General features: G+C 44.3%; 1 protein-coding gene across 3 annotated transcripts; it reads left to right on the top strand.

Moving 5' to 3' along the window:
- The first annotated feature begins 903 nt into the window (after window positions 1-903).
- On the top strand, window positions 904-24,262 carry IFT52 (intraflagellar transport 52). 3 transcript variants are annotated; one of them, XM_036418112.2, is made up of 14 exons: window positions 904-1,060; window positions 3,719-3,843; window positions 4,476-4,563; window positions 7,669-7,798; window positions 8,091-8,166; window positions 9,532-9,603; window positions 11,322-11,448; window positions 12,510-12,596; window positions 14,488-14,556; window positions 15,127-15,281; window positions 17,035-17,122; window positions 17,758-17,866; window positions 19,792-19,937; window positions 20,869-21,138. In XM_036418112.2, the coding sequence occupies exons 1-14, from the start codon at window positions 1,040-1,042 to the stop codon at window positions 20,914-20,916; spliced, it is 1,341 nt and encodes a 446-aa protein (XP_036274005.1). In that variant the 5' UTR covers window positions 904-1,039; the 3' UTR covers window positions 20,917-21,138. The 3 variants fall into 3 exon arrangements, with proteins under 3 accessions (XP_036274005.1, XP_036274006.1, XP_036274007.1); XM_036418113.2 differs by lacking the exons at window positions 19,792-19,937; window positions 20,869-21,138 and adding an exon at window positions 24,251-24,262 and having other exon boundaries at window positions 17,758-17,934; XM_036418114.2 differs by lacking the exons at window positions 904-1,060; window positions 3,719-3,843; window positions 4,476-4,563; window positions 8,091-8,166 and having other exon boundaries at window positions 7,667-7,798.
- The last annotated feature ends 421 nt before the right edge of the window (window positions 24,263-24,683 follow it).

Below are 24,683 nucleotides of genomic sequence, written 5' to 3'. Positions count from 1 at the left end.
TCTGCCACACTCCAGGGCAGTGTTTCCCAAAGTGTGGTACGCGTACCCCCAGGGGTGCGGGAAGAGTCTGGTGGGGGTACGCGTTGCACCGGAGTTTGGTGGGGATATGCACTGCATCGTGCTTAGCTGCACCTAATTCTACGTTCTCGTGAGTACGAGGGGTACTCAGCCTTACGAAAATTATAGAAGGGGTGCACATCTGTCAAAAGTTTGAGAAACACTGCTCCAGGGGCCAAAGAGCCGCAGTTTGCCGACCACTGCCAATGGATATCACTCTTCTTTCGTATCACTGTTCATCGGGGGCGCCTCACGACCCAGCTCCAGCCCCTTGAAGCACCTTTAAGACAGTTTGTATGTTTATTTTTGGTAAGATTTGACCAGAACTGACTCCTCGCTGGCAGACGCTGAGACGGCGGGGTCATGGCCATGTACCGGGCCTGGACCTGTGGTGCTCAGTGCAGCAGGACAAATCAGAGAGAGAGAACTAGCTCATGTCACCCGTCTCAGCACTGAACCCTCCTTCGGGAAGTCCCTGACCCCCCGGGGAGCCAACACCCACGCGCACCCAAGCTGCCAGCCCCAGGCCCGGGGCTCCTGGCGCCCCGACGCCCTCTCCAGGGCTCAGCCGCTAGGCCCCGCCCCCTGCCCCGCGGCGCCTGCGCTCTGGGGACCGCCCCGGACCGGAAGTCTTTACTATTCTTCATTCTCGGGGTCGAGCGAAGTCCAGGCCTTTGGGAGGGACCTGCCATTTTTACCGATCTTTAATACAGACTGGATACGAAAGACATAATGAAATCGGTTTATCTTTGGCCTACAATCAGCCCGCGTCCTGTCTGGATTTAAGCCCATGCAAGGTAATGGCACAGCCCCACGGAAGTCCCGCCCCCTCCCACCGACGGCGGCTTCCGGTCCGCCGTCGTCACGTGACCGCCGAGGCACGCCCTCGCCCGGGCCACGCCCTCCCAGCGGCGCCGGGCCTGCGTCGTTGCTAGGAGGCCGCGGTTACCTGGCGCGGGATGCGGGGCGGCGTCAGGTGAAGATGGTGGTCACCGGGCCTCAGGTGAGCGGAGCGCCCGCTGGGGCGGGCCCGCGCGGCGCTGGGCGGCCTGGCGCCGGCGAGGCTTCCCGGACTGTCCCGGGGCCCCGGGGCCCCGGGGCCAGGCTTGTGGAGAACAGAGGTCCCCTGGGGTCAGGTAAACTGGGCGCCGATGGAGGCCTGCATCCCGACCCGGGCCTGGGCTGGAGTGGCCATCGCCTCCCGCACGCGGGTTTGCAGAGTCCCGCAGGGAGGGGAAGGGCCCATCCCCTTTCCGAGGAGCCCCGCGCTCAGGAACCTGCCCTGCGGCACAGACCATGGCCGGAGGAGAGACAGTCAGTGCCAGCGGGATCTAGGATGGCGCGGGACTGAAAAGATGCCCCTGAGGGCAGTGGTTCGGTTCGTGATGACACAGCCGTGCAGCCATTCACCTAATCTGGAGACATTTCCTGAGGGAACCGGAGAAAGCAGAATGCGGTGTTGTGTATGCACACAGAAGACAAGCACGCACAGGGCTGGGGTGAAACATGGAAAGATAGCTGTGGTGGGTTCATGGGGGCATTTTAAAAAAAACTGACAAAATGATTTTAAAAAACTGCGAAAGTATGTGAGACTAGCCAGGAAAATCTAGAAATTAAGAGTAATGAGGTGTGTGTGTGTGTGTAAAACCAAAAATTAAAAAAAAGTAATAAGGGGGATAAGCTCTCCAGTACACCAGAAATTATAACATATTATAAAGCTATAGTAATTAAAATAGTGTGGAACCGAGCAGGAACTACAAGCGGGTAAATGTATAAAATTCAGAATAAGATCCAGATATTTGTAGTCACTTATTATATAGTCAAGGTGATGTTTTAAGTCAGCTTTGAGCCTGAGCCGGTTTAGCTCAGTGGATAAAGCATCAGTCTGTGGACTGAAAGATCCCAGGTTCGATTCCAGTCAAGGGCTCGATCCCCAGTAGGGGGCCTGCTGGAGGCAGCGATCAATGATTCTCTCTCATCATGGATGTTTCTATCTCCCTCCTTCCTTCCTCTCTAAAATCAATAAAAAATACTTTTTTTTTTTTTTTAAAGTCAGCATTGGGGGGAAAAAAATCAAAAGCATTGAGAAGTTTGATAGGTGTCGGGCAGCTTTCTAGGAAATTTTGTTCTAGGAAAAAGTAACAAAATTTATTTTCATAGAAATAAATTCCAAATGGGCCATTATTGTTTTATTGATTGATTTTAGAGAGAGAGGAGGGAGAGAGATTGATTTGTTGTTTCACCTATTTATGCATTCACTGGTTGCTTGTATTGCCCTGACTGGAGATCTAACCACAATTTTGGCATATTGGTAAGATGCGCTAACCCAGTGGTCAGCAAACTCATTAGTCAACAGAGCTGCAGTTTGCCGACCACTGCGACTGAGCTACCCAGCCAGGGTCTTAGCATTTACATTTTTTAAAAAGACATGCAAGTATAGGAAGAAAGCATTGTTGGGCGTATTCATAATCTTAGCACAGCAAAATTCTTCTAATTAGGTGATGCAATTCAGAATAAGGAAAAGATGAATACTTTTGACTCAAAAATTTAAAACCTTCTGTATGGCCTGCAAAATTTCACCAAATCAAACAAACAAACAAAAAAGCTCCTTTCTATAAGCTACGTCTAAAGACAATTTTGTGAAAGTATTTGTTTAATGATCAGTTAGAAAAATATTAAACCCAACAGGAAAATAAGGAAAGTACATGAACAAGAAAATCAGAAGAAATACAAGTGGCCAGTATAAAAGTAAAAGATGGCCATCTCACTCATTTTAAAGTGCTAATTAAAACTAAATGGGGATGCCTCTCTTAGGAGAGATAACAAGGATTAGAAATAGTATTAGTATTAGTGGGAGTAAAAGTTATAATGTTTTGTAACTTAGCCATTCAACAGGTAGGAATTTATTCTACAACTATGGGAAGTGCACAAAAACATCATGTTCAAAGATGATTGATATATTTTTAATGTTTTTATTGATTTTTTGAGGGCTGCCTCCTGATTGCTATTGGTAATATTGTTTTACTAGCAAAATTTTTTGGGGAAAAATTTCAATTTGTATATAACTAGTTTAATTATGGTATATCTATAAAATGGAATACTGTGCAGCAGTTTTTGTGTTTTTTTTTGTTTTTTTTTAAAGATCCCTAAGTACCAACATGGAAAGATGTGAAAAAAATATGAAGTTAAGTGAAAAAATTGTTGTAAAATGGTTCATATAATAAAATGCTACTTTATAAATAAAACTACAAGTTAATGAATGTATAAAAAGAATCTAGAAGACTATACCTCCATATTGACCAATGTCACCCCAATAAACTTAATGTAAAAATGAAAAAGGAAAGGAAAAAATAAGACTATACCTTGTGTTAACGGTAGTGAGCAGTAAGGAATCATGGTCTCCCACAGGCATAAGGTGAGGGCAGGGCAGGGCCATGGGATAGGCTGGTGGGAAGGCCAAGGCAAGAGACACTAGGTCACCAGGGTTGGCCATAGGTTTCTGCAGCTCTGCGTTTCACTCTCCACCTTGAAGAACTGCAGAGATTTCATAGGTAGTTGCATTAAATTAGAAGAAGTAGATTCTTTTGTTCCTTTTGGGGTCTTTCTTTTGGACTGTTGGTTATTGCTTTTCTTTTTCTGATCTCTTCTTTTTTTTCCATAGGTAACCATGGAGAAAGAGCTTCGGAGCACCATTCTTTTCAACGCATACAAAAAGGAAATATTTACCACCAACAATGGCTATAAATCCATGCAGAAGAGGCTTCGGAGCAATTGGAAGATTCAGAGGTGATCTTGTGGATTGTTTTCCCTTCCAGATAATAATTGCCTCCTGCTAAAGTTGAAATATTTTGTTTTATTATGTAGGCCAGATTGTTTAGGTGGGAAGAGCTCAATTTAAGGATCATTCAGAAGTAAATAAATTATTAAAGCATCTCTTGGAAAATTGGCAGTTAGCATATTATTAAGTCGTTCCCCAAATCACACAAAAATTATTCGCATTACACATCTACAACTTTTTAAGAGGTTAGAGGTATTCCCCATATTTTAACTTAGGTTATACTTCAATCTAGAGAAAGGAAAAATGAGGATATTTCTCTCTTTTTGTGTGTGGGTTTTTCTTCATGGGTAAGGATATGTAATCACACAAGCTAATGGTAGATGTGATTGCATTGGCGGTTGGAGGATTCTTTCTGCTCCGGCGTAGTTTATCGTGGCTCATAGGAAACACCTGAGCAGGGCGGTGGCTCTGGTGTAGCCCGCGGAGGAGATTCTCTCTGTGGGCGGGGCTGGAGTGGCACCTCTAAGCCCCTTTATTCCCAGGCCTCAGCAGCCTCTGGTTTCATACAGTCCAGAGGCTTGCGTGACATAAATTGGTTTAATTATGGATCTAACACTTGCTTTTAAAATTATATTTGTAGCTTAAAAGATGAAATCACATCTGAGAAATTAATTGGTGTGAAACTGTGGATTACAGCTGGGCCAAGGGAAAAATTTACTGCAGCTGAGGTAAGAAATACCCTTTAAAAAATATTAAAATAATAAATAAATACTTATAAAGGAGAAATATAATGAAATGGTTAGGAGCCTGGGCTCTGAAATCCTGGGTTTAAATTCTTATTTACCACTTATTCAACTATGTGTGTGTATTTGTGTGTGTAAATGTGTATTCAAACAAATGTAAAAAATGTTAACCATGTATTTTTTAATCCTCACCCAATGATATGGCCTTATTGATTTTTTAAATAAAGAGGTGATATAGAGAGAACGAGAGTGAGAGCGAGAGTGAGAGAGAAATAGATTGGTTGCCTCCCATATGTGCTCTGATGGAGAAATGGAACCTGAAACCTAATTATGTGTCCTGACCAGGAATTGAACCTTCCAACTTTTGGTATATGGTACAATTTTCCAACCAACTGAACTACCTGGCCATAACAGCAATGGTGGGATTATAGGGGCTTTTTATTTTTATGTGTTGCCTTCAGGTACTGACGTCATCTTTTTTTTGATCGAGTTGTGATGGTTAAATGAGATAATGCATGAAAAGTGGCAGACATACCCTGTAGGCTCATTAAACATTAGTCACACTTCTTTGCCATATTTTTACTTTGAAAATAGGAAAATTTCATTTTAAATTAAACTGGTTTTTATTTTATTTCATGGAATAGACAAAGAATGATAAATGTAAAACACAGAACACAAATAGCAAGTGTTGGCAAAGATGTAGAGAAATTGGAACCCTTGTGTTCTGTTGGTGAAAATGTAAAATGGTGCAGCCTCGCCGAAACTGGTTTAGCTCAGTGGATAGAGCGTCGGCCTGCTGTCTGAAAGGTCCCAGGTTCGATTCCGGTCAAGGGCATGTATCTTGGTTGCAGGCACATCCCCAGTAGGGGGTGTGCAAGAGGCAGCTGATCGGTGTTTCTCTCTCATCGATGTTTCTAACTATCACTCTTCCTCTCTGTAAAAAATCAATAAAATATATATTTTTTAAAAATAGTGCAGCGTCAAACAGTCGTCCCCCCAAAAAAGTATGTTGGTTCCTCAAAATTAAAAATAGAATTTTCCTATGACCCAGCAATCGTACTTCTGGATATACATATGTCCAAAAGAATTGAAAGCAGGAACTTAAAGAGTTAGTTACTTGCATACCCAAGTTTATATAAGGCACGCTAGCCAAAAGGTGGAAGCAACCCAGGTGTCTATCAACAGATGAATGAATAAACAAAATGTGGTCTATCCATACAATGATTTATTATTCAGCCTTAAAAAGGAAGGCAATTCTGCCGAAGCCGTTTGGCTCAGTGGTAGACCGTTGGTCTGCGGACTGAAAGGTCCCAGGTTCGATTCCGGTCAGGGGCATGTACGTTGGTTGCGGGCACATCCTCGGTGGGGGGTGTGCAGGAGGCGGCTGGTCGATGTTTCTCTCTCATTGACGTTTCTGGCTCTCTATCTCTCTCCCTTCCTCTCTGTAAAAAATCAATAAAATATATATTTAAAAAAAAAAAAAAAAGGAAGGCAATTCTGATACATGCTACAACATGAATGAATATTGAGAATGTTATGCTAAGTGAAATAAGCCAGCCACAAAAAGACCAATACTGTATGATTCCATTTATGTGGTTTATCTAGAGTAGTCAAATTCATAGAGAGAAAGTTAAAATGCTAGCTGTCAGGGCTGAGGGTGTGGGGGAGGGAAGTGTGGAGTTGCTTTGTAATGGATAGAGTTTTCATTTTGTGAGATGAAGAGTTCTATGGATTGTGAATATATATAATACTACTGAACTGTACATTTTCTTTTTTTTTAATTTTTTTAAAAATCAAACTTTATTGTTCATATTATTACAAAGGTTCCTCATTTCTTCCCCCTCCACCAGGTTCCCCCCCCCCCCTGAACTGTACATTTTAAATGGTTAAGATGGTAAATCTGATATGTATTTTACCACAATTAAAAAAACAACAACAACAAAAACCCACAACACAGGAAGAGCCATTCCCACAGAGACTTGGAAAACAAAAGGGAAAGAGGGAGGGTTGTGTGTGCGGGGAGCAGGGAGGTGAAGCTAGGGTGGGCCAGTGTGGTCCTCGGTCTGAGGCAGACCCAGGTCTCTGTTCTTGTATTGGGTGGGCCAGAAAGGAGGTCCACAGGGGAGCATTTCTCTTGTCCTTCTTTTTTTTTTTTTTTAAGATTTTTATTTTATTTTATTTTATTTTATTGATTTTTTTACAGAGAGGAAGGGAGAGGGATGGAGAGTTAGGAACATCGATGAGAGAGAATCACCGACCAGCTGCCTCTTGCACATCCCCTCCTGGGGATGTGCCCACAACCAAGGTACATGCCCTTGACCAGAATCGAACCTGGGACCTTTCAGACCATAGGCCAACGCTCTATCCACTGAGCCAAACCGGTTTCGGCTTGTCCTTTTTTTCCCCTCAACCTAATTGCAAGGCCACCTCATCCAGGAAGGGCCTGAAGAGGTAGCTGCTCGGGTGAACTGAGAGAAGGAGTAGGAATTGCCATTGGGAACATGGACATGACCAGCTGCCCCTCCCAGTGAGACCCTGCGGGAGATGTTTTCGCAGCTGGTAATGGCCTGCCCAAGAGTAACCTTATTTGTTGGGCTTCGGCCTAACTCCAATATAGTTTACCCCTCACCAGCTCCTTCTGCACCTGGGGAAGACAGGGAAGTGACCAGGTCCTTGCCAAGGAGCAAGCAACCTCAGGGAAGTGAGAGTATCCAGAGAGAGGGTCAGCGACCAGTGCCTGGGGACATTGGCAATATCTGGAGACATTCTGGGTTGTCAGGAGTGGGCAGGTGCAGTTGGCATCTAATTAGTAGAACCCAGGGATGTTGCTGAATAGAGACCGGTGAGCTTCCTTTAGCTAATAGTTTCCCACTTTTAGTTTGCCTGTCAACTTGGAAAATGTCACTTTAATTTGAGTATTTTGGAACTTTATGTTTAAAGACAAGCTTGGAAATCCTATGAAGAAAGTAAGTTTTATATACATTTATATTTAGGAGCTTATAGATTTGAAGTGTTTATTTTTCAGATAGTTAAGATCTTATTCATAGCGTGTTTGGGTATATTCATAGATTGTTTTTTTCCTTTGTGTAGTTTGAGGTCCTGAAGAAATACCTTGACGGCGGTGGAGATATCCTTGTGATGCTAGGAGAGGGTGGGGAGTCCAGATTTGACACCAATATTAACTTTCTCCTGGAAGAATATGGAATCATGGTTAATAATGGTAATAGCTATTATTATTAATTTAATAAAGGCAATGCTTTCCTATTTATCATTCATATTGTAGCCCTCTGCGCCTAATAGTACAATGGAAAACCCCTGGGCTGTGAGGTACATGGCCCAGCATTCTGGCCTCGCTGGTAGCTGAACCTTCTGGGCCTGGGCTTCCTCTGTTATAAAGTGAGAGGGAGTGGAACAGAGTTTCAGGGTTCCTTTCAGGTCAGAGTTTAAGCGTCTTTACTAGTAATATCAAACTTGTAATCTGAAATGTGCTTTCCTCTCTTTTCCCCTTAAAGATGCTGTGGTTAGAAATGTATATTACAAGTATTTTCATCCTAAAGAAGCTCTAGTTTCCAATGGAGTCTTGAATAGGTAAGCATGTTGAAGGCAGAAATGTCTTTATAAGTGACTCTCATCTTTCCTACATGAATCTTCCCTCAACTCTTCTCCCCACATTCATTTCACGGGCCCTTTTTTCTCTTTCCCTTTTGTTTTATTTCATTTTATTGTATCATAATTTATTTACTGTATTACTTCTCATCCATCAATTTATATTCCTCCCATCTGTTGAAACCTTACTAAACATTCACCCATTGTCAATTTTTATTTTATTTTATTTTACTTATTTTTTAAAATTTTTATTCTCATCTGAGGATATTTTTCCATTGTTTTTCAGAGAGTGGAAGGAAAAGAGGGAGGGAGAGAGAGAAACATTGATGTGAGAGGGACACACTGACTGGTTGCCTACTGCACTCACCCCAACTGGTGCAGGGGGGAGCGAACCCTTGACCTGGAATCGAATCCCCAACCCTTCAGTGAGAGGGGCGACACACTGACCACTGAGAACACCAGGCAGAGCACCTTTTGTCAGTAGAATGCATTCAGTTACAGCAACAGAAAACCCTGTTCAAATGGGATTAAACACTAGAGAGACTTTATTGATTCGTGAGATTGAAAAGCTCAGAAATAGGCAGATTTTGGATACGGATTAACGAAAAATACATGATGTCTTCAGGGTTCCAATTCCATTTCTCTACAAGTCTCTTGGATCTGCTCTCCTGAGTGTGTGGGCTGAACAGTTTTAACAGTTCTCAGATTCAGCTCCGCTTGCCACACCTCCTGGGGAAAGAGAGTGCCGGGCCCCAGCATTCCCATCAGGAATAGAGCTGCCATTTGCCCTGTTTGAGCTGGCCTAGGCCACAAGCACATCCAGGCCGGTCACGGTGGCAGAGAGCATAGAGTGTCCTGATGGCACAGCTAAGGCATGTTCTCCGGCCTGGAGCCGGGATGAAGTCAGTTTTTCTGATCCATTGTGTCTGAGAACATGAATCAGGGGCCTTAGGGAAGTGGGAAGTGAGTGCCTGCGGGGAACAACATCCGGTGCCCTCTGTGAGCTTTTCTCTGTGTGCAAGATGATTCCACTCTTGAACTTGCTACATGGCAGGTACTCTGCTGGCTCTCATGACACAGAGTCTAGAATACTAGTCTAGAATGTGGGTTTAGAATATGGACCCCCCCCTCAGATCTCAAAAAGCAGGAACTGATCCCTATACTTTAATGTTAACTTTTGCAAGTTTCCCAAAAGAGGTATAGGTGTGTAGTGGGTATATAACTTTAGTTATTAAGAATTGTGTCTTAAACAAGTCTGCAAAGTCCTCACATGTAGTTTATGCTACCAATGGAGGGTGAAATTCCTAAATTGTTTTGGTTGACTTGATTTTAATATTTTTCTTCAAGGGAGATTAGCCGAGCTGCCGGGAAGGCTGTGCCTGGAATAATTGACGAGGAGAGCAGTGGGAACAATGCTCAGTGAGTGTGTTTCTGAGGCTCCTGAAGATGATGCCTTTGTCATTCTAAAGCGTTTTCTTCCAAAATGAAGAGCTTTTTGAATGGTTCAAATTATATGATTGTCCAAACACTGCTGTTCACTGAACTAATACAAGATAATATTGAATATATATAAAAATAGAAAGCAGAAGCAGGTATAATACTAAGTATGGTATTTAGATTTCTAGATATTTTTCATGTATAAAAATATTTAATGACTAGATAAAATTGGATTTATCTGAACTTGTCTCATCTCTTATAGAACATATAGGTAATTTATAATATTTTGCTTTAATAATATCATCTAATTTATGAAGCACTTGCTATGTGAGAGGGATGTATTATCTCATTTAATCCTCACAAACAAACTAGATATGTACCCTGACCCAGAATCAAACCCGTAACCTTTTGGTGTATTGGACAACACTCCATATAACAGGGAACAAGTTAAACTCTTAATAGGGGACTCCTCGTGCCCCTCCTCAAGCCCCCAGGTCTCTAACTTTATGCCTTGGTTGTAACATTGTGTGTTCATTCTGAGAGCACTTCCTTCAAACAACGGCCTTTGCAGACTCCAGCTTGTTTCTAGTATAAGCCCTTTCCACATCGGTTGGCTTTACCCCAGGATCTGCATCCTCCTCTCCCTCCCCTCCACCCCACTTCCTTCCCATGCGTGCGTTGCCCAAGTCACACTGATTCGCTTGCCAGACCCTGAGTCTTCGTTAGGACGGGTCTGTGTCGGAGTGCTCAGTGGGGTAGATGCTTGCCCCTGTTCATGTAAACATGCAGCGGTAACACACTCCTCTAATGCTGGACCTGCATAGAGAGAGCACCAGTCAGACCTGTCAGGAGAGGAAAAGGTCATGCAGAGCAGGCTCATGTGGAGTTCTAGTCCAGTTCCCAGAGGAGGCTCCCTCTTCCCCTCCACAGGGACCACTTGAGTTCTTCTAATTCGTCATTTGATTGACATTCATATTTCTGAAAGTGCTTTATTATCCTGGTAGCTAGAATTACACTAGTATTAATTTTTGTATTAACTAATCAAAGCTTAGAGGATATTTTGTGTTGGATGATGAATTACTGAAGAAACACTGAAATTACCTTTTTTAAAAATTATATTTTTGCCGAAACCAGTTTGTCTCAGAGGATGGAGCGTCGGCCTGCAGACTGGAAGGTCCCAGTTTCGATTCTGGTCAAGGGCATGTGCCTTGGTTGCAGGCACATCCCCAGTAGGAGATGTGCAGTAGGTGGCTGATCGATGTTTCTGGCTCTCTGTCCCTCTCCTTTTCTCTCTGTGAAAAAAGTCAATAAAATATATATATATATATATATATATATATATATATATATATATATATATTTTTTTTTTTTTTTTTTTTTAAGAAGTCCTTATGAAAAAAATAAAATTAAAAATTTTAAAAATATATATTTTTTTATTAATTCCTGAGGAAGGGAGAGGAAGAGAGATAGAAACATCAATGATGAGAGAGAATCATTGATTGGCTACCTTCTTCATGTCCCCTACTGGGGATTGAATCTAAAACCCCTGCTTGTGCTTTGACCGGGAATCAAACCATAACCACCTCCTACTTCATAGGTCGATGATCAACCACTGAGCCATGCCAGCCAGGCTGAAATTATCTTCACAAAGTTTTTATTCATTATTTTTAAAAATTGGAATGTCTCTTTAATGTTTACAGGGCTCTCACCTTTGTATATCCTTTTGGTGCCACATTGAGTGTCATGAAACCAGCAGTTGCTGTTCTGTCCACGGGTTCTGTCTGTTTCCCACTGAACAGACCCATTCTGGCTTTCTATCACTCCAAGGTACAGCCTTTCTTAGACGTGAGAGGATATGTTCTTTTGTTATTGAAGCAGTAAAAGCTACTGTTTTAGGGGGGTACCATGTACAGTATTTTCTCATTGGTCTGCTCAACAGTCCTGCAAAGTGGCAATTCAGCGATCTACATTTTACTTATGGGGATAATTTACTTATGGGGATAATTGATGGAGCAAGCTTTTATCATTCTAAATCCAAAGCTTTCCATTACAGCACAAGGCTATCTCTGTTATAACTTTCTTTTAATTAAAAAAAAATTTTTTAGCCTCACCTGAGCATATGTTTATTGATTTTTTTTGAAAGAGAAAAACATTGATGTGAGAGAGAAACATTGATTAGTTGTCTCCTGTATGTGTCTCAACCAGGGATTATAAACCCGCAACCCTGATGTATTTGGACAACACTCTAACCAACTGAGCTACCCGGCCAGGGCAAATGGATTTATTTCCAATTTTTTTGTGATTCTAACTGTAAAATAGTGCATAAGTTTTTAAATATTTTAGACTGCTTTGTTGCGTATGTTGACAATTTTAGCAACGTTGTGTGAAAAAACTGAAACCTGATCAACACTTTTTAAAATCATTTTAACATATTTATTAATCTAATAGTAAAAAATGCTTTATTTTGATTTGTTTAAAATTATTAATATTGATTTTTTTCATTGCTGTTGTGAATTTTTCATGCTCATGGCTGTTTTCTGTTTGGGTCTTAGTTAACTATTTTTGGTACTGGAAAACGTCTTGAATTCTCTTTGGATTTATCTTTTCCTTTGATTTATCTTCATTTGTAAGATGACAGTGGGAAATGCTATAGAACCAATTCACAGTGTATTTTTGTTAAAGTCCAATAGAAGTGTGTAAACTGAGAAGCAGGTTGGAATGTGGTTATTATCGTAGTTGACATTTCTAGACTGTTGAAATCCTGTTGAGAATTGGCACTTATATACAAGACAGTTGCTTATGTAATTCTGATGATAGGTGTTTGGAAACTAGGGTGCGTGCAGTGCATTATGGGATCCTAATATCTGGTGCTGCTTTGTCATTTGCAGAACCAAGGTGGGAAGCTGGCAGTGCTTGGCTCATGTCACATGTTTAATGACCAATATTTGGATAAAGAAGAAAATAGCAAAATCATGGTAAGCTTTTCCCTTTCACCACATGAATGTATAATGTATAAATGTGATTTTCAAGTCATTTAAGAAAATACTGCCCAATTCATTTTTTCATTTAAAACCAGCTGACCATTATGTGCCATGCACTAAGAATACGAGGTTGAGTACGGCATAGTCTCTACTTTGAGACTGTGTAATGCAGAGATAGCGAGCGTGAGAGACCTAGAAGGAAATCCAGAAGGATGCAGCGAGTGTTTCTGAGCATGCCCACTTAGAGGGGGGCCGATCCGGGGAAGTGCTTGGGAACAGGCCCAGTCAGGGTCTCAAGTACAAAGTTCAGGAACTTGAACTTTGCAGAAAGCCTCAGGCTCCCTTGCAAGGTGTTGAGCAGCCTTGGGCATAGTGAGATCTGAGTTTTAGAAAGACCCTGGGTAAGGTGTATGGAGAGTGGAAAGGAGGAGGCAGCCTGGGGCCAGTGCTGAGGCTGGTGGAGTCAGCAGGTAAGAGGAGAGAGGGCCTGAAGGGAGGTGCTGAATGAGGAGAGGGGACAAGCAGGCACGAGCAGTATTTAGGAGGGGGTATTTATTTAATTATTTTGTTCATCCTCATTTTCCATGATGTTTAGAGAGAGTGGGAGGGAGGGAGAAGGGGAGAGAAAGAAACAGTGATGTGAGAGAGACACATTGATTGGTTGCCTCCAGCACACACCCAGACTGGGGCCAGGGATTGAACCTGTAACCCAGGTAACGTGTCCTTGGTCAGGAACCTAGCATGTGACCCGTCAGTGCACGGCCAACATTCTAACCACTGAGCACAGGGCTAGGAGGGGTCACTGATTGATGTGGGGAATGAGGTACAAGTGTGGCAGCTGCTTCCGAAGAGTGTGAAGGAGACCTGTGAAGGGTGACAGACTGTGCGTGCTCAGCTGTCCATTGATGTGATTCCAGTGACTCACTTCCCAGAGGAAGAAACTTTCATTTTTCATTAATGAAATGCAGTCCTTCAGCCTCGGAGACTTGAGACCTCAGGACTCTAGGTGTTGGGAGATGAATTAAGTGTTTGATTCTGTGGAACCCACATGAAGTTCCATTGTCACTAGACACAGTCTGGGGAGATCTAAGTATATTCTCTGATTTAAGTTCAGACTTTTTAGCACATTAAACAGGGATTGCTTTGGGACTGGGAACATGTTTTAATCAAATCTGGCTTGTGGCCGAAACCGGTTTGGCTCAGTGGATAGAGCATCGGCCTGCGGACTGAAAGGTCCCAGGTTCAATTCCGGTCAAGGATGTACCTTGGTTACGGGCACATCCCAGTAGGGGATGTGCAGGAGGCAGCTGATCGATGTTTCTCTCTCAGGGATGTTTCTAACTCTCTATCCCTCTCTCTTCCTCTCTGTAAAAAAACAATAAAATATATTAAAAAAAAATCTGGCTGTGGTTAGAGGATAGAATGCCCTAAGATAAATTTCCCATTAATGAAAGTGGCATTACAGTGAGGAAAACTTAAGTTTTTATATGATTTCACAAAGAGGAAGATGGTACTCTTTTTTTTTTTTTTTTGAATATTTTATTGATTTTGTACAGAGAGGAAGGGAGAGAGATAGAGAGCTAGAAACATCGATGAGAGAGAGTCATCGGTCAGCTGCCTCTTGCACACCCCCTACCGGGGATATGCCCACAACCAAGGTACATGCCCTTGACCGGAATCGAACCCGGGACCCTTCAGTCCCCAAGCCGACACTCTATCCATTGAGCCAAACCGGTCTCGGCGGGAGATGGTACTCTTATTTGAATCACTGGTTCAGTCTTTTTCCTGTTATCAATTTTTCTTTATTGATTGAATTCTCTATTCCTGCCTTTGACTTTCTCAAATAACCAAGTGTTTAATTCCAGCTTGTTGTCTTTTAATTCAGGATGTTGTTTTCCAGTGGCTTACAACAGAAGACATTCATCTAAACCAGATTGATGCTGAGGATCCAGAGGTAGGAGGTTGTGAATAATTAAAAAGACTTAAATGAAAACTGAGTCCACCTTCTCAGCACCACTTCTACCAGTATGAAGGGAATAGATCTCTTATCTTGTCTGTAAGACAGATGGCAAGAAGTGATGCTTGTTGGGGAGATGAAGGCTGTGTTGTAAAAACTAGTAAGTTAAGTTACATAATTATAGAATTTGTTGGCATGGGAGCCTCTATATGTATATAATAATTGGAATTTTAAAATATGGTGCCTGGTCCAAATTTTCAAAATCAGTATCTGTAGAGTATTTACTTCTTTCAGAAATATGAAGGCTATAAAAATAGTTTTTTCATGAAAGAAGTCATCTGACGTGAATCCAGTGACATGGATACAAGCATGAGTAATCGGAGAGGTGGATTTGGCCAGCATTGGGGGTGAGGGAAGTGACTCGGTGGCTTATTTAAGGGTGTTGTCGGTGATCAGGAATGGTGGAATCTCTTGGCAAGAGATTATAAATACTGCAGATTTAGACCTGAGTCACTGGATTAAATTCTTCCTTCTAACCTGCTGAAAGGAATCCTCTATGGCTTTCAGATTTCCGACTACATGATGCTGCCCGACACAGCCACCCTGTCCGAGATGCTCCGAGTGTGTCTCCAAGAGGGTGACGAGAACCCACGGGACTTCACCACCCTCTTTGACCTGTCCATTTACCAGCTGGACGTCACCTCCCTCTCCAAGGTCATCAAGTCAGTACCGCGGCTCCCTGGGCTGCACTGCCTTCATTCTCAGTGTTTGGATTAAAACATGAGCCTGAGCCTGGGGAGGGGGTTAGGGTCACCACAAACGTGTATGCAGAACACATTCTCAGGTCTAGGATGAGGTCGACAGAGAGGGCTGGGATATCGGGGTGCGGGTGCTGACGCAGAGGGAACAGCTAGTGTTGTTAGCCCTCACTGTGTTTCAGGAGCTGTATCGGCCTTTTAGGTGATGAACTTGTTCTGGTTTGCCTCGGACTGCCCTGGTTTTATTCATTTATTTTTAGTTTTGTTTGTTTGTTTGTTTTAAATATATTTTATTGATTTTTCACAGAGAGGAAGAGAGAGGGATAGAGAATTAGAAACAACGATGAGAGAGAATCATCGATCAGCTGCTTCTTGCACATCCACCACTGGGTATGTGCCTGCAACCAAGGTACATGCCCTTGCCCGGAATCAAACCTGGGACCTTTCAGTCCGCAGGCTGACGCTCTATCCACTGAGCCAAACCGGTCCCGGCTATTTTTAGTTTTTATTTATTGATTTGAGAAAGGGGGAGGGAGGAAGAAGGTGGGAGGGAGGGAGGAAGGAAGGGAGGGAGAGAGAGAGAGAGAGAAAGAGGAGAGAGAGAGAGAGAGAGAGAGAGAGAGAGAGAGAGAGAGAGAGAGAGAGAGAGAGAGAGAGAGAAGGAGAGAGAGAGAAACATGGATGTGAAAGAGCATTGATCAGTTGTCTCCTGGAGACAGAACCAACCACAATTGAACTGGCAACTTTTTTTTTTTTTTTTAATATATTTTATTGATTTTTTACAGAGAGGAAGAGAGAGGGGGTAGAAAGTCAGAAACATCAATGAGAGTGAATCATCGATCAGCTGCCTCCTGCACACCCCCCACCAGGGATATGCCCACAACCAAGGTACATGCCCCTGAGGGAATCAAACCTGGCACCCCTCAGTCCGCAGGCCAACGCTCTATCCATTGAGCCAAACCGGTTTCGGCTGAACTGGCAACTTCTTAGTGCATGGGATGACACTCAACCAAGTGAGCCGCCAAGGCCCTTGATAACTATTTTCACGCCTGGTGGCTAAAACTGCCTGCATATTCAGTAAATATTTGTTGAGTAACTAAGCACACAAATGTGGATGTCATACAGATCTATTCAGCTACTACATGCAGACTTCAGATTTGAGTACTGTTTGCTGATGGTAAAAACAAGTAAGGTTCAGCCAGCATGGCTCAGTGGTTGAGTGTTGACCTGTGAACCAGGAGGTCAAGATTTGATCCCTGGTCAGGGCACATGTCCAGGTTGTGGGCTCCATCCTCAGTGTGAGATGTGCAGGAGGCAGCCGATCAATGACTCTCTCATCATTGATGTTTCTATCTCTGTCTCTCCCTCTTCCTACCTCTGTGAAATTAGTTAAAAGAGAAAAAAGCAGGCGCCTTATTAAAAACACAAACAAACAAAAAGCAAATAAGGAAACAGTGAGTTGAAAGAATCAGTGTTCATTGGGTAACAATAAAAAGCCTTCTTAGGAGAAGCCTGATGTAAAACTTTTCCCTTTCACTTCTCAATGAAGTTGCACTCTGTGATGCTGTAGAGAAGATTCAGGAAAGGATTATACATTTTTCCTATAGAAGTGCTGAACCGCCGATTTGATGGAGAAGAGCACAGTATGATCTGTTAGATGCTCTTCGCACAGTGTCTCTCATCTTGATCCGGCTCATCTTTCTTCTTATTAACACAGGGCTTATGAGCAGCTCAACGTGAAGCATGAACCGCTCCAGCTCATCCAGCCTCAGTTTGAGACCCCGCTGCCTGCCCTGCAGCCGGCGGTAAGGTGTGCTCGGGGGATCCCGCTGCAGAAACCCACTGTGGGCCTCCCTGTGGATCCCGAGGATGGATCCCCCAGGTGCTGTCTGTGCCACTCCTCATGGAGGGTCATTTCTCTGGCTCTCACCATGCAGTCACCAAACCTACTAGCATTCTACAGAGACTTTTATTTGGTTTAGTTCCCAACTGAGAAATCAAGGGCATAGACATTTTTGCTGTTAAACATTTTCCATGTTGGGTTGGAGGCATATGTGAGGATTTTGAGGAAAAGAGAGGAAAAGTGTCGTGCTGCAGCTTTCTAGGCAACAGGCACTCAGACTCAGCACAGTTCTGACAGCCCGGGGCATGGCCATGGCATCAAGGTGATTTCCCAGCATCCCAGTCCAGCAGTTACTCAGCTTGTTTTCAAAAACTGATTTGTCCCACCACATTCTGAAATATTCTGAGCCATTTGGCTTCATCTTGGTAGCTTGAAATGGCCAAGTGCAAGTATTTACATCACAGAAAAATCACAAATGGGGAAGGGCAGGAAGAGGCGATGGGTGGTGCATTTGTTGGCCCCTCGTTCCCCTTACGCCTCCTCACTGCCAGGTTGGCTTTGGATACGCTCTTTCATGACAGACCTTATTTCTTCTAGGTTTTCCCTCCCAGTTTCAGGGAATTGCCACCTCCTCCCCTGGAGCTATTTGACCTGGATGAGACCTTCTCCTCTGAGAAGGCACGGCTTGCTCAGATTACCAATAAGTGTAAGTTTAGCCAAATGTTTGTTTGTCTTCTTTTGTGAGTTTTATTTCATTGTGAACTTCTGAGAGATGTTGTGAGAGAAAGCTTAGCATTTATTTAGGGAGAACAAACTATGAACGTGAGTGTAAAGTTAGTTTTTGTTTATTTCATGTAAATTTCTCTCCAGGCCAGTTAGCTCAGTGAAGTATTATAGAACATGGTGCTGAGCAGAAGCCCAGTCTCAGTGGTAATCCCTGTAGGAACTTAGTTTGACTTGTCCGGTGACCACAGAGCTGGGCTGCCACATAGCAAATCTAAGATGCTAGTCATAGGAGCAGTTAAGTAGGAAAATGCAGTCAGGGCCAGAGGAATTACAGAGACTTCAAATGGGATCCTTCAAAGGGATCCTAGAGAATCAAGCTTGCCACCTTACATGTGGATGAGGAAGTGAGACCCAGTCCACACAGCTGCATGGGGAGTGGTACTCCTGACTCTCAGTCCAGTGCTCCCCCTGACGTACACGGCCTCCAGCACAGAAGATGGGCCTGCACACGTGCTGAGAGGCATCAACTTAACCATTTGGAGGCAGAGGCCCCACTCCTGGGAATCTCAGGAGATAAATGAGGGTAAACAGATGACTACTACATTATTTTCTTCAAAAATAAAATACAGTTGGGAATGATTTTAGAATTCACTAGCAGGGGAATGGTAGTAAATTGTGCCACATTCAATGGATGGGACAATATGCAATCATTATAAAAGAAGTTTTAAAGGCCAGGGAGTGACACTGATAGAATTTAAGTGAGAATCCTAAATTAAGAAAGCAAGATAGAAAACTACATGTCCAGTAGAATCCCAGCTATGTGAACAATTGTATGTTCCAGGAGTATGCAAAAATGAAAATTGTTCTGTATCTCTGTTCTGCACCAGGCACTGTGGATAGGTGCTAGACAATCAAAAATTAGCAAGACATAGTCCAGTAGCAATAATCGGCCAGTAATAATGATGTAACCCAGCATTTCCAATTCCAGCAACTTATCCTACAGAAACCCTGGATAAATGCAAAACAAAAAAGATATAGCTATAAAGATACTAATTGTAGCATTCAGAAAATTGGCAACCGTCTACTAGTCCATCAGCAGGGGGATTAGTTAAAAAATACAAAAAAAAAAGTGGAATATTATACATCTATTAAAAGAAAGATGTAAGCTTTGACATGGAATCCCATATTACATGGTTAAATGATGAAGGCAACTTATAGGACTATTATAGTTCGATCTCTTTTTTACACATATGTAAATATATAGGCATAATGGGGCAGTAATTACCCTAGGTAGTATTGGTGGGGATAGAGGGAGTACAAGAGCTGTATGATTTGAATACTTTAATTTTAAAAATTAGATTTCAGTCATAACATTTAAAAAGGGAAGTCACGGGGGGGAAAAGAAATTACTGTATAAGGAGGGCAGAATGGCTTTCCATCTTGATTATGAGGCTGCTGAGATGACTTCACAGAGATATGCTGATGATGGAATATTGGGTGATTTTTTTCCACTTTAATTTCCACTTAATTCCTTTTCAGTAATGTTGCTATAGTAAATGCTATTTAAAATACCTATGTGCCCTTCTCATAATGGTCCTTGCTCATTCAGAGAATAGTAATTTTATTTCCCACTGGTTGCTGTAGGAATGCTAGGTCTGGGAATAGGAGGGCCAGAGCCAGTCTAGCTTTCTTCTCATTAGGAGTGCCATACTTTTAGTCCTAATTTATAAAAGCAGCACGTCAGAGACCTTTACAGTGTGTCCTGCGGTCACATTACCCAAGGAAGAGGTGAGAGATCTTGGGAGATATAGGAACCTGACAGGGGTATCAAAATCACAACAAGTTTGTTCTTGGGGAGGGGCAGAAGGTAAGGGTTAATAATCTAACTGCCCCACCTGTGCTTAGGTACCGAAGAAGACCTGGAATTCTATGTCAGGAAGTGTGGTGATATTCTTGGAGTAACCAATAAACTACCAAAGGACCAACAAGATGCCAAACATATCCTTGAGCACATCTTCTTCCAAGTGGTGGAGTTCAAGAAGTTGAACCAGGTACAGAGTCTAGAAGGCCCACGACTGTGTCAGTGTCATCCATCAACTGCGTTTTATCCCCTTCGTTCATTCTGCAAGTATTTATAAGTAACTACTAAATGAACATAATAATCCCAGTACGTCACATATTATGCTGGGTAAGTGCTGTGCTATTAAAAAAGCAGAGCAGCGTAACAGTGGGCTGAATGTGGCAGAATTAAATAGGGCGACTAGGGTAGGTATTACCACAATGCTGATACTGGAGCAAAGACGTGAAAGCGTTGAAGGATTTAGCCATGCAGATAGTGGGGGATGAGAGTCCCAGGCAGAGGGAAGATCAGAGATCATAATAATCTGGCCACTCAGTGTATATAGTTAGGAATTTAGATGCTGAGTGGAAAGACTAGTCCAGGTCTGAGCCTTTAGTGGCAGTGAATGGCACTGCTGGGTACTCATACTGTATGCCTCATGTGCCCGGTATAGTGCTGGATGTCAGAGGGCAGGACCTATGATATGATCTGCGTGCAGTGGGGCAGATGGGAATATGTGGGCATTTACAGTGCTCTAAGATAAATGGCATCCGGAGGTGAGCTGTTGAGATAGCTGCTCAGCACTGAAATGTGGGATGGGGCTCAGGTAGATGCCCAACAGCACTTACCCTGGTGGCAAGGCAGGGACAGGCCCCGGCCCCAAGGCCAATTCTGATGGGTCTTTGCATCAGCACCTTCGATGGTATTTGCTCCCTGCTTACTGTGGTGGGTGAGGGGCGGTGGTCTAAAGCCCTGCCCGGCAGTAAAAACTGGACTCTTGGGTTTAAAACCAGAGATAACCTACTGGTATGTGTCCCGATTAATGATGTTCCCGAATCTTTAATCCAAGTCCAAAACACTAAAGATCACATTTCAGACTTTGCCCTGAAATACTAAAATATATGTCTTATTCCCTCATCCAGGAACATGATATTGATACAAATGAAGCTGCATTCCAGGACAATTTCTGAGGACCGTGCCTCTTGAAGCATTTTCTGCCTCCTTATTTGTAAACTTTTTCTATTGTTCCTTAATCCTTTATCAAAGTTGTCCATCTACTCTTCTATGAACTATGGAAGGGTTGTATATCTTCTGTAGTGCTAGATAGGTAAAACATTTCTTAGAAAACCCTTATGTAAGATATGTTCCATTTTTTAAATTAAATGTGATTAAATCTGTACTTTTATAATTTATGAAAGTCTTTTCTTTCATCTCCAGTCCTGCATTTGTATTTATTTAAAAATATTTTTATTGATTTCAGAGAGGGAGATCAACATCATTGATGAGAGAATCATTGATCGGCTGCCTCCTGCACTCCCTCAACTGGAGACAGAGCCTGCAACCCGGGCCTGTGCCCTGACTAAGAATCGAACCATGACCTCTTGGTTCATAGGTCAACACTCAACCACTGAGCCATCCTGGCTGGCTCTTCTTTTTTTAAAAAATGTTTTTATTGATTTTCTTTCTTTTTTTTAGAGAAAGGGTGAGAAAGGGAGAGGGAGAGAAACATTGATCGGCTGTCTCCTGTATGCAGTGGGGATTGAGTCAGCAACGTGGGCATGCACCCTGACCGAGAATTGAACCAGCAACCTTGGTGCCCGGGTTGATACTCAACCACTGAAACATACTGGCTGGGCCAGACAGGCAAGATTTGGATCCTGACAGCTCGGTGGAAGTATTGGAAGATGGGGGTTCTGAAGAGTGAACTGTTTTGAACATAAGATTCCAATTGATATGATAATATTAATTAATATAACCAGTAAATAGCTGAAAATCCCTAACTGGGGCTTAGAAAAGATAGTGTCTCAAGATCTGAGTTCTCATGGAGTTGGTAATTGAAGCTATGAGAATAGTCTGTCAAGGAGTTAACATTTTTGGAAATCTAAAAACCTTGGGAAGAAAGGTTCAAGTCACATCCAGAATTTCAGGTAATTCGGTCATGTTCAAGCCCTGTTCACAGACTTCCATTCTCTCCCTCCAGCCCTCGTGCAGGTCTCAGTGGAGCCGAGTGGGAGCAGGTGCTGGGAGGGGAGCCCCTTGGCTCAGAGGGCACAGTCTGGGAGCAACGGGAGTGTTTGGGAAAGGTAGTATTTACAACACAGTAAAAACAATGTACTCAGCGATAATCTCCCAACCGAATGCTCTTCTCACCCTGTGCGCTTGACGCTTTTGCCATCGAGAGCTGCAGATGTTTCCTCCCTCTTAATCTGGTACTCTGGTGCAGTGGTCAGCAAACGGTGGCTCTGGAGCCGTGGTTTGCCGCTCCGTTGACTGAGTTTGCTGACCACTGCTCTGGTGGAAGTGACACACATCGACTTAGGACATTAGGTCTGCTCAGGCTGTACAGCTTCCCCCTGATTCTTTACAGCCACAGGCTTCCAGGCCAGAAACAGGAGGCCACTTGGGACAGACTACCTACATGGGTCCAAATGACTCCTCCCAGCATCCAGTCTCCCGTAGTCTCCGAGTTGTCCTGAAGCCCCAGACATCAGGGAGTGGAGATAAGCTGTCTTTGCTGTGACCTTTCTACCCACAGAATCCATAGACAAAATGGCAGTTTTAAGCTTTGGAGTAATTTGTTATGTAACAACAGATAACACGTACCAAGGATCGTTTTGGATCTATCTGGATCTAACCCAAAACTTCCCTTTCCAAAGGGGACAGAGGCCCATCACCAAAAACCCACCACAAACAACAAAAAGTGACAGCACCAGTCCTGGCAGGTAACAGCATGACAGTAACTCTTGGAGATTTTACTTGTTGAACTCAAATACCTCTCTGATCAGAGAAACATTAGTGTCAAAAAGAGGATGTAACACAAGAAAGGATAAGTGTAGGTGCCAAAACATCTTTCCTCTCCCCATGAGCAAGGAGGGACATGGGTGGTATCTGATGATTCATAAATTTACTGTGGCTCTCACTAATGTGGAGCGAAGGCGAGTAAAGGACCACTGCAGCACAGACCAAAGTAAAATTTAGGGAGCCTTTATTAGCCAGCCGGCCAGCCGACCGGCGACTGCTCTGCCTCTCTCCACGCAGGGAGACCAGAGAGCAGCAGCGACCCTTGGTGTAGGACCGCTTTTAAACACATTAACCACATCCTGTTTTTGCAGAACAACCCAAGACAAAACCGTTTTTCCCAAGCAACGTCAGGGTCATGCCATTGAGGACCATGTTGTTCAGAGGGTCATCCTGTTCTTCAGAAAGCTGACAGTGAGCTATGAAAGAAGGCCCACGTGCTGGGAAGGGGCCATGAGACCGCATCTCAAGGCCTGGCCTGGCGTCAGCACTGACAATCCTGTCTGGGGCATGGTCCACCGCCTCAGTAGAGCTCAAAAATGCCCACTCTCCAACACGAAGTTACTTTTTACTTACAAAACCAAATGTTAGAAGTTTTAAACTCTTCTGTAAAAGGTCCTAGGGCTGTATGCATGCATGCCTTAATGACATTTAATTTAAAAGATTGTTAATAAAAACATGTAGGTGATACCTGAAAACGGACTAACGGATGAAGAACACGCATTTCATCCCCGTTCCCAACCCTTTCTCCAGCCCATGTTACCAACTTCTCCCGCGGCCTTTCAGAGGCGATAATACACACTAATCACACCAACATTTAACATGAAGCCTGCCCGTGCTTGCTCCGAGGGCTGCCTGCGGCCCACAGTCTAACCCGGGAAGAAATGACCTTCCAAGAACTGCAAACGGTGGCCGCGGGCGGGCAGGGCACTGCGGGCTCGGGCCGGCCCGGGGCGGCCGGCTGGCGGGGAGCCGTCCGGGCCGCCCGGCGCCGAGCGGAACGGGGTCCGAGGCCCCGGGCCAGGCCGGGGGCCGTGGCCGCCACCACGTCCGAGGCCGGGATGGGCCCGCCCGCTGCCCCGCAGCCCCGGGCCCGCGGCCCGCACGGCCCCGCACGGCAGGCGGGAGGCCCCCCGGCGGCGGCGGTGCGGGCGGCGGGCCCCGGGAGCAGCGAACCGCGGGAGACGCCGGAAGCGCCGGCTCCGAGCAAACGGCGCGGGCGCCCTGGTGACGTCAGGCGCCGACACTCCCGTGAGGCCTCGCGCGGCGCGCAGTCCGAGCGCGTCCCCGGAGGGCGCCTGGGAGCGGGGTTCGGCCCGCGGCCGGGCGGCCGGGCGTCGGGGGCTCGGGGACAGGCCGTGCCTCGGTCCCGGGTCCGGGTCCGGGTCCGGGTCGCTTCCTGGGCCTCGGAGGACAAGCGCCAGAGCGGCGGAACTGTCCTGAGGATCAGCCGCGGGTCAGAAAAATAACCGAAAGTAACGTCGTGCCGAAACCGGTGTGGCTCAGCGGATAGAGCGTGGGTCTGCGTCCTGAAGGGTCCCAGGTTCGATTCCGGTCAGGGGCATGTACCTTGGTTGCAGGCACATCCCCGGTGGGGGGGGTGTGCAAGAGGCAGCTGATCGATGTTTCTCTCTCATCAATGTTTCTAGCTCTCTATCCCTCTCCCTTCCTCTCTGTGAAAAATCAATAAAATATATTTAAAAAAAGAAGAAGAAGAAGAAGACCTGCACAGACACTAGAACCAGACAGCCCAGCTCTGGATCCCTGCTTTGCCTTGGACCAGCCGTATGACCCGGGGGAGGCCCGTGGCTCAGTTTCCCCATCTGCCCAAAGAAGATGACCCTAATGCAGCCTCATAAGGTTGCTATGAGAATTACATGAATTAAAATTTGTGAAGCATACAGAACAGCAGTGGGCGCAGAATACAGTAAAAGCTACG

Source organism: Pipistrellus kuhlii, unplaced genomic scaffold (genome assembly GCF_014108245.1).
Source record: "Pipistrellus kuhlii isolate mPipKuh1 unplaced genomic scaffold, mPipKuh1.p scaffold_m20_p_6, whole genome shotgun sequence".
NCBI lineage: Eukaryota > Metazoa > Chordata > Mammalia > Chiroptera > Vespertilionidae > Pipistrellus > Pipistrellus kuhlii.
The sequence above is the reverse complement of the archived record's forward strand: the minus strand, read 5'-3'. Positions and strand labels throughout refer to the sequence as shown.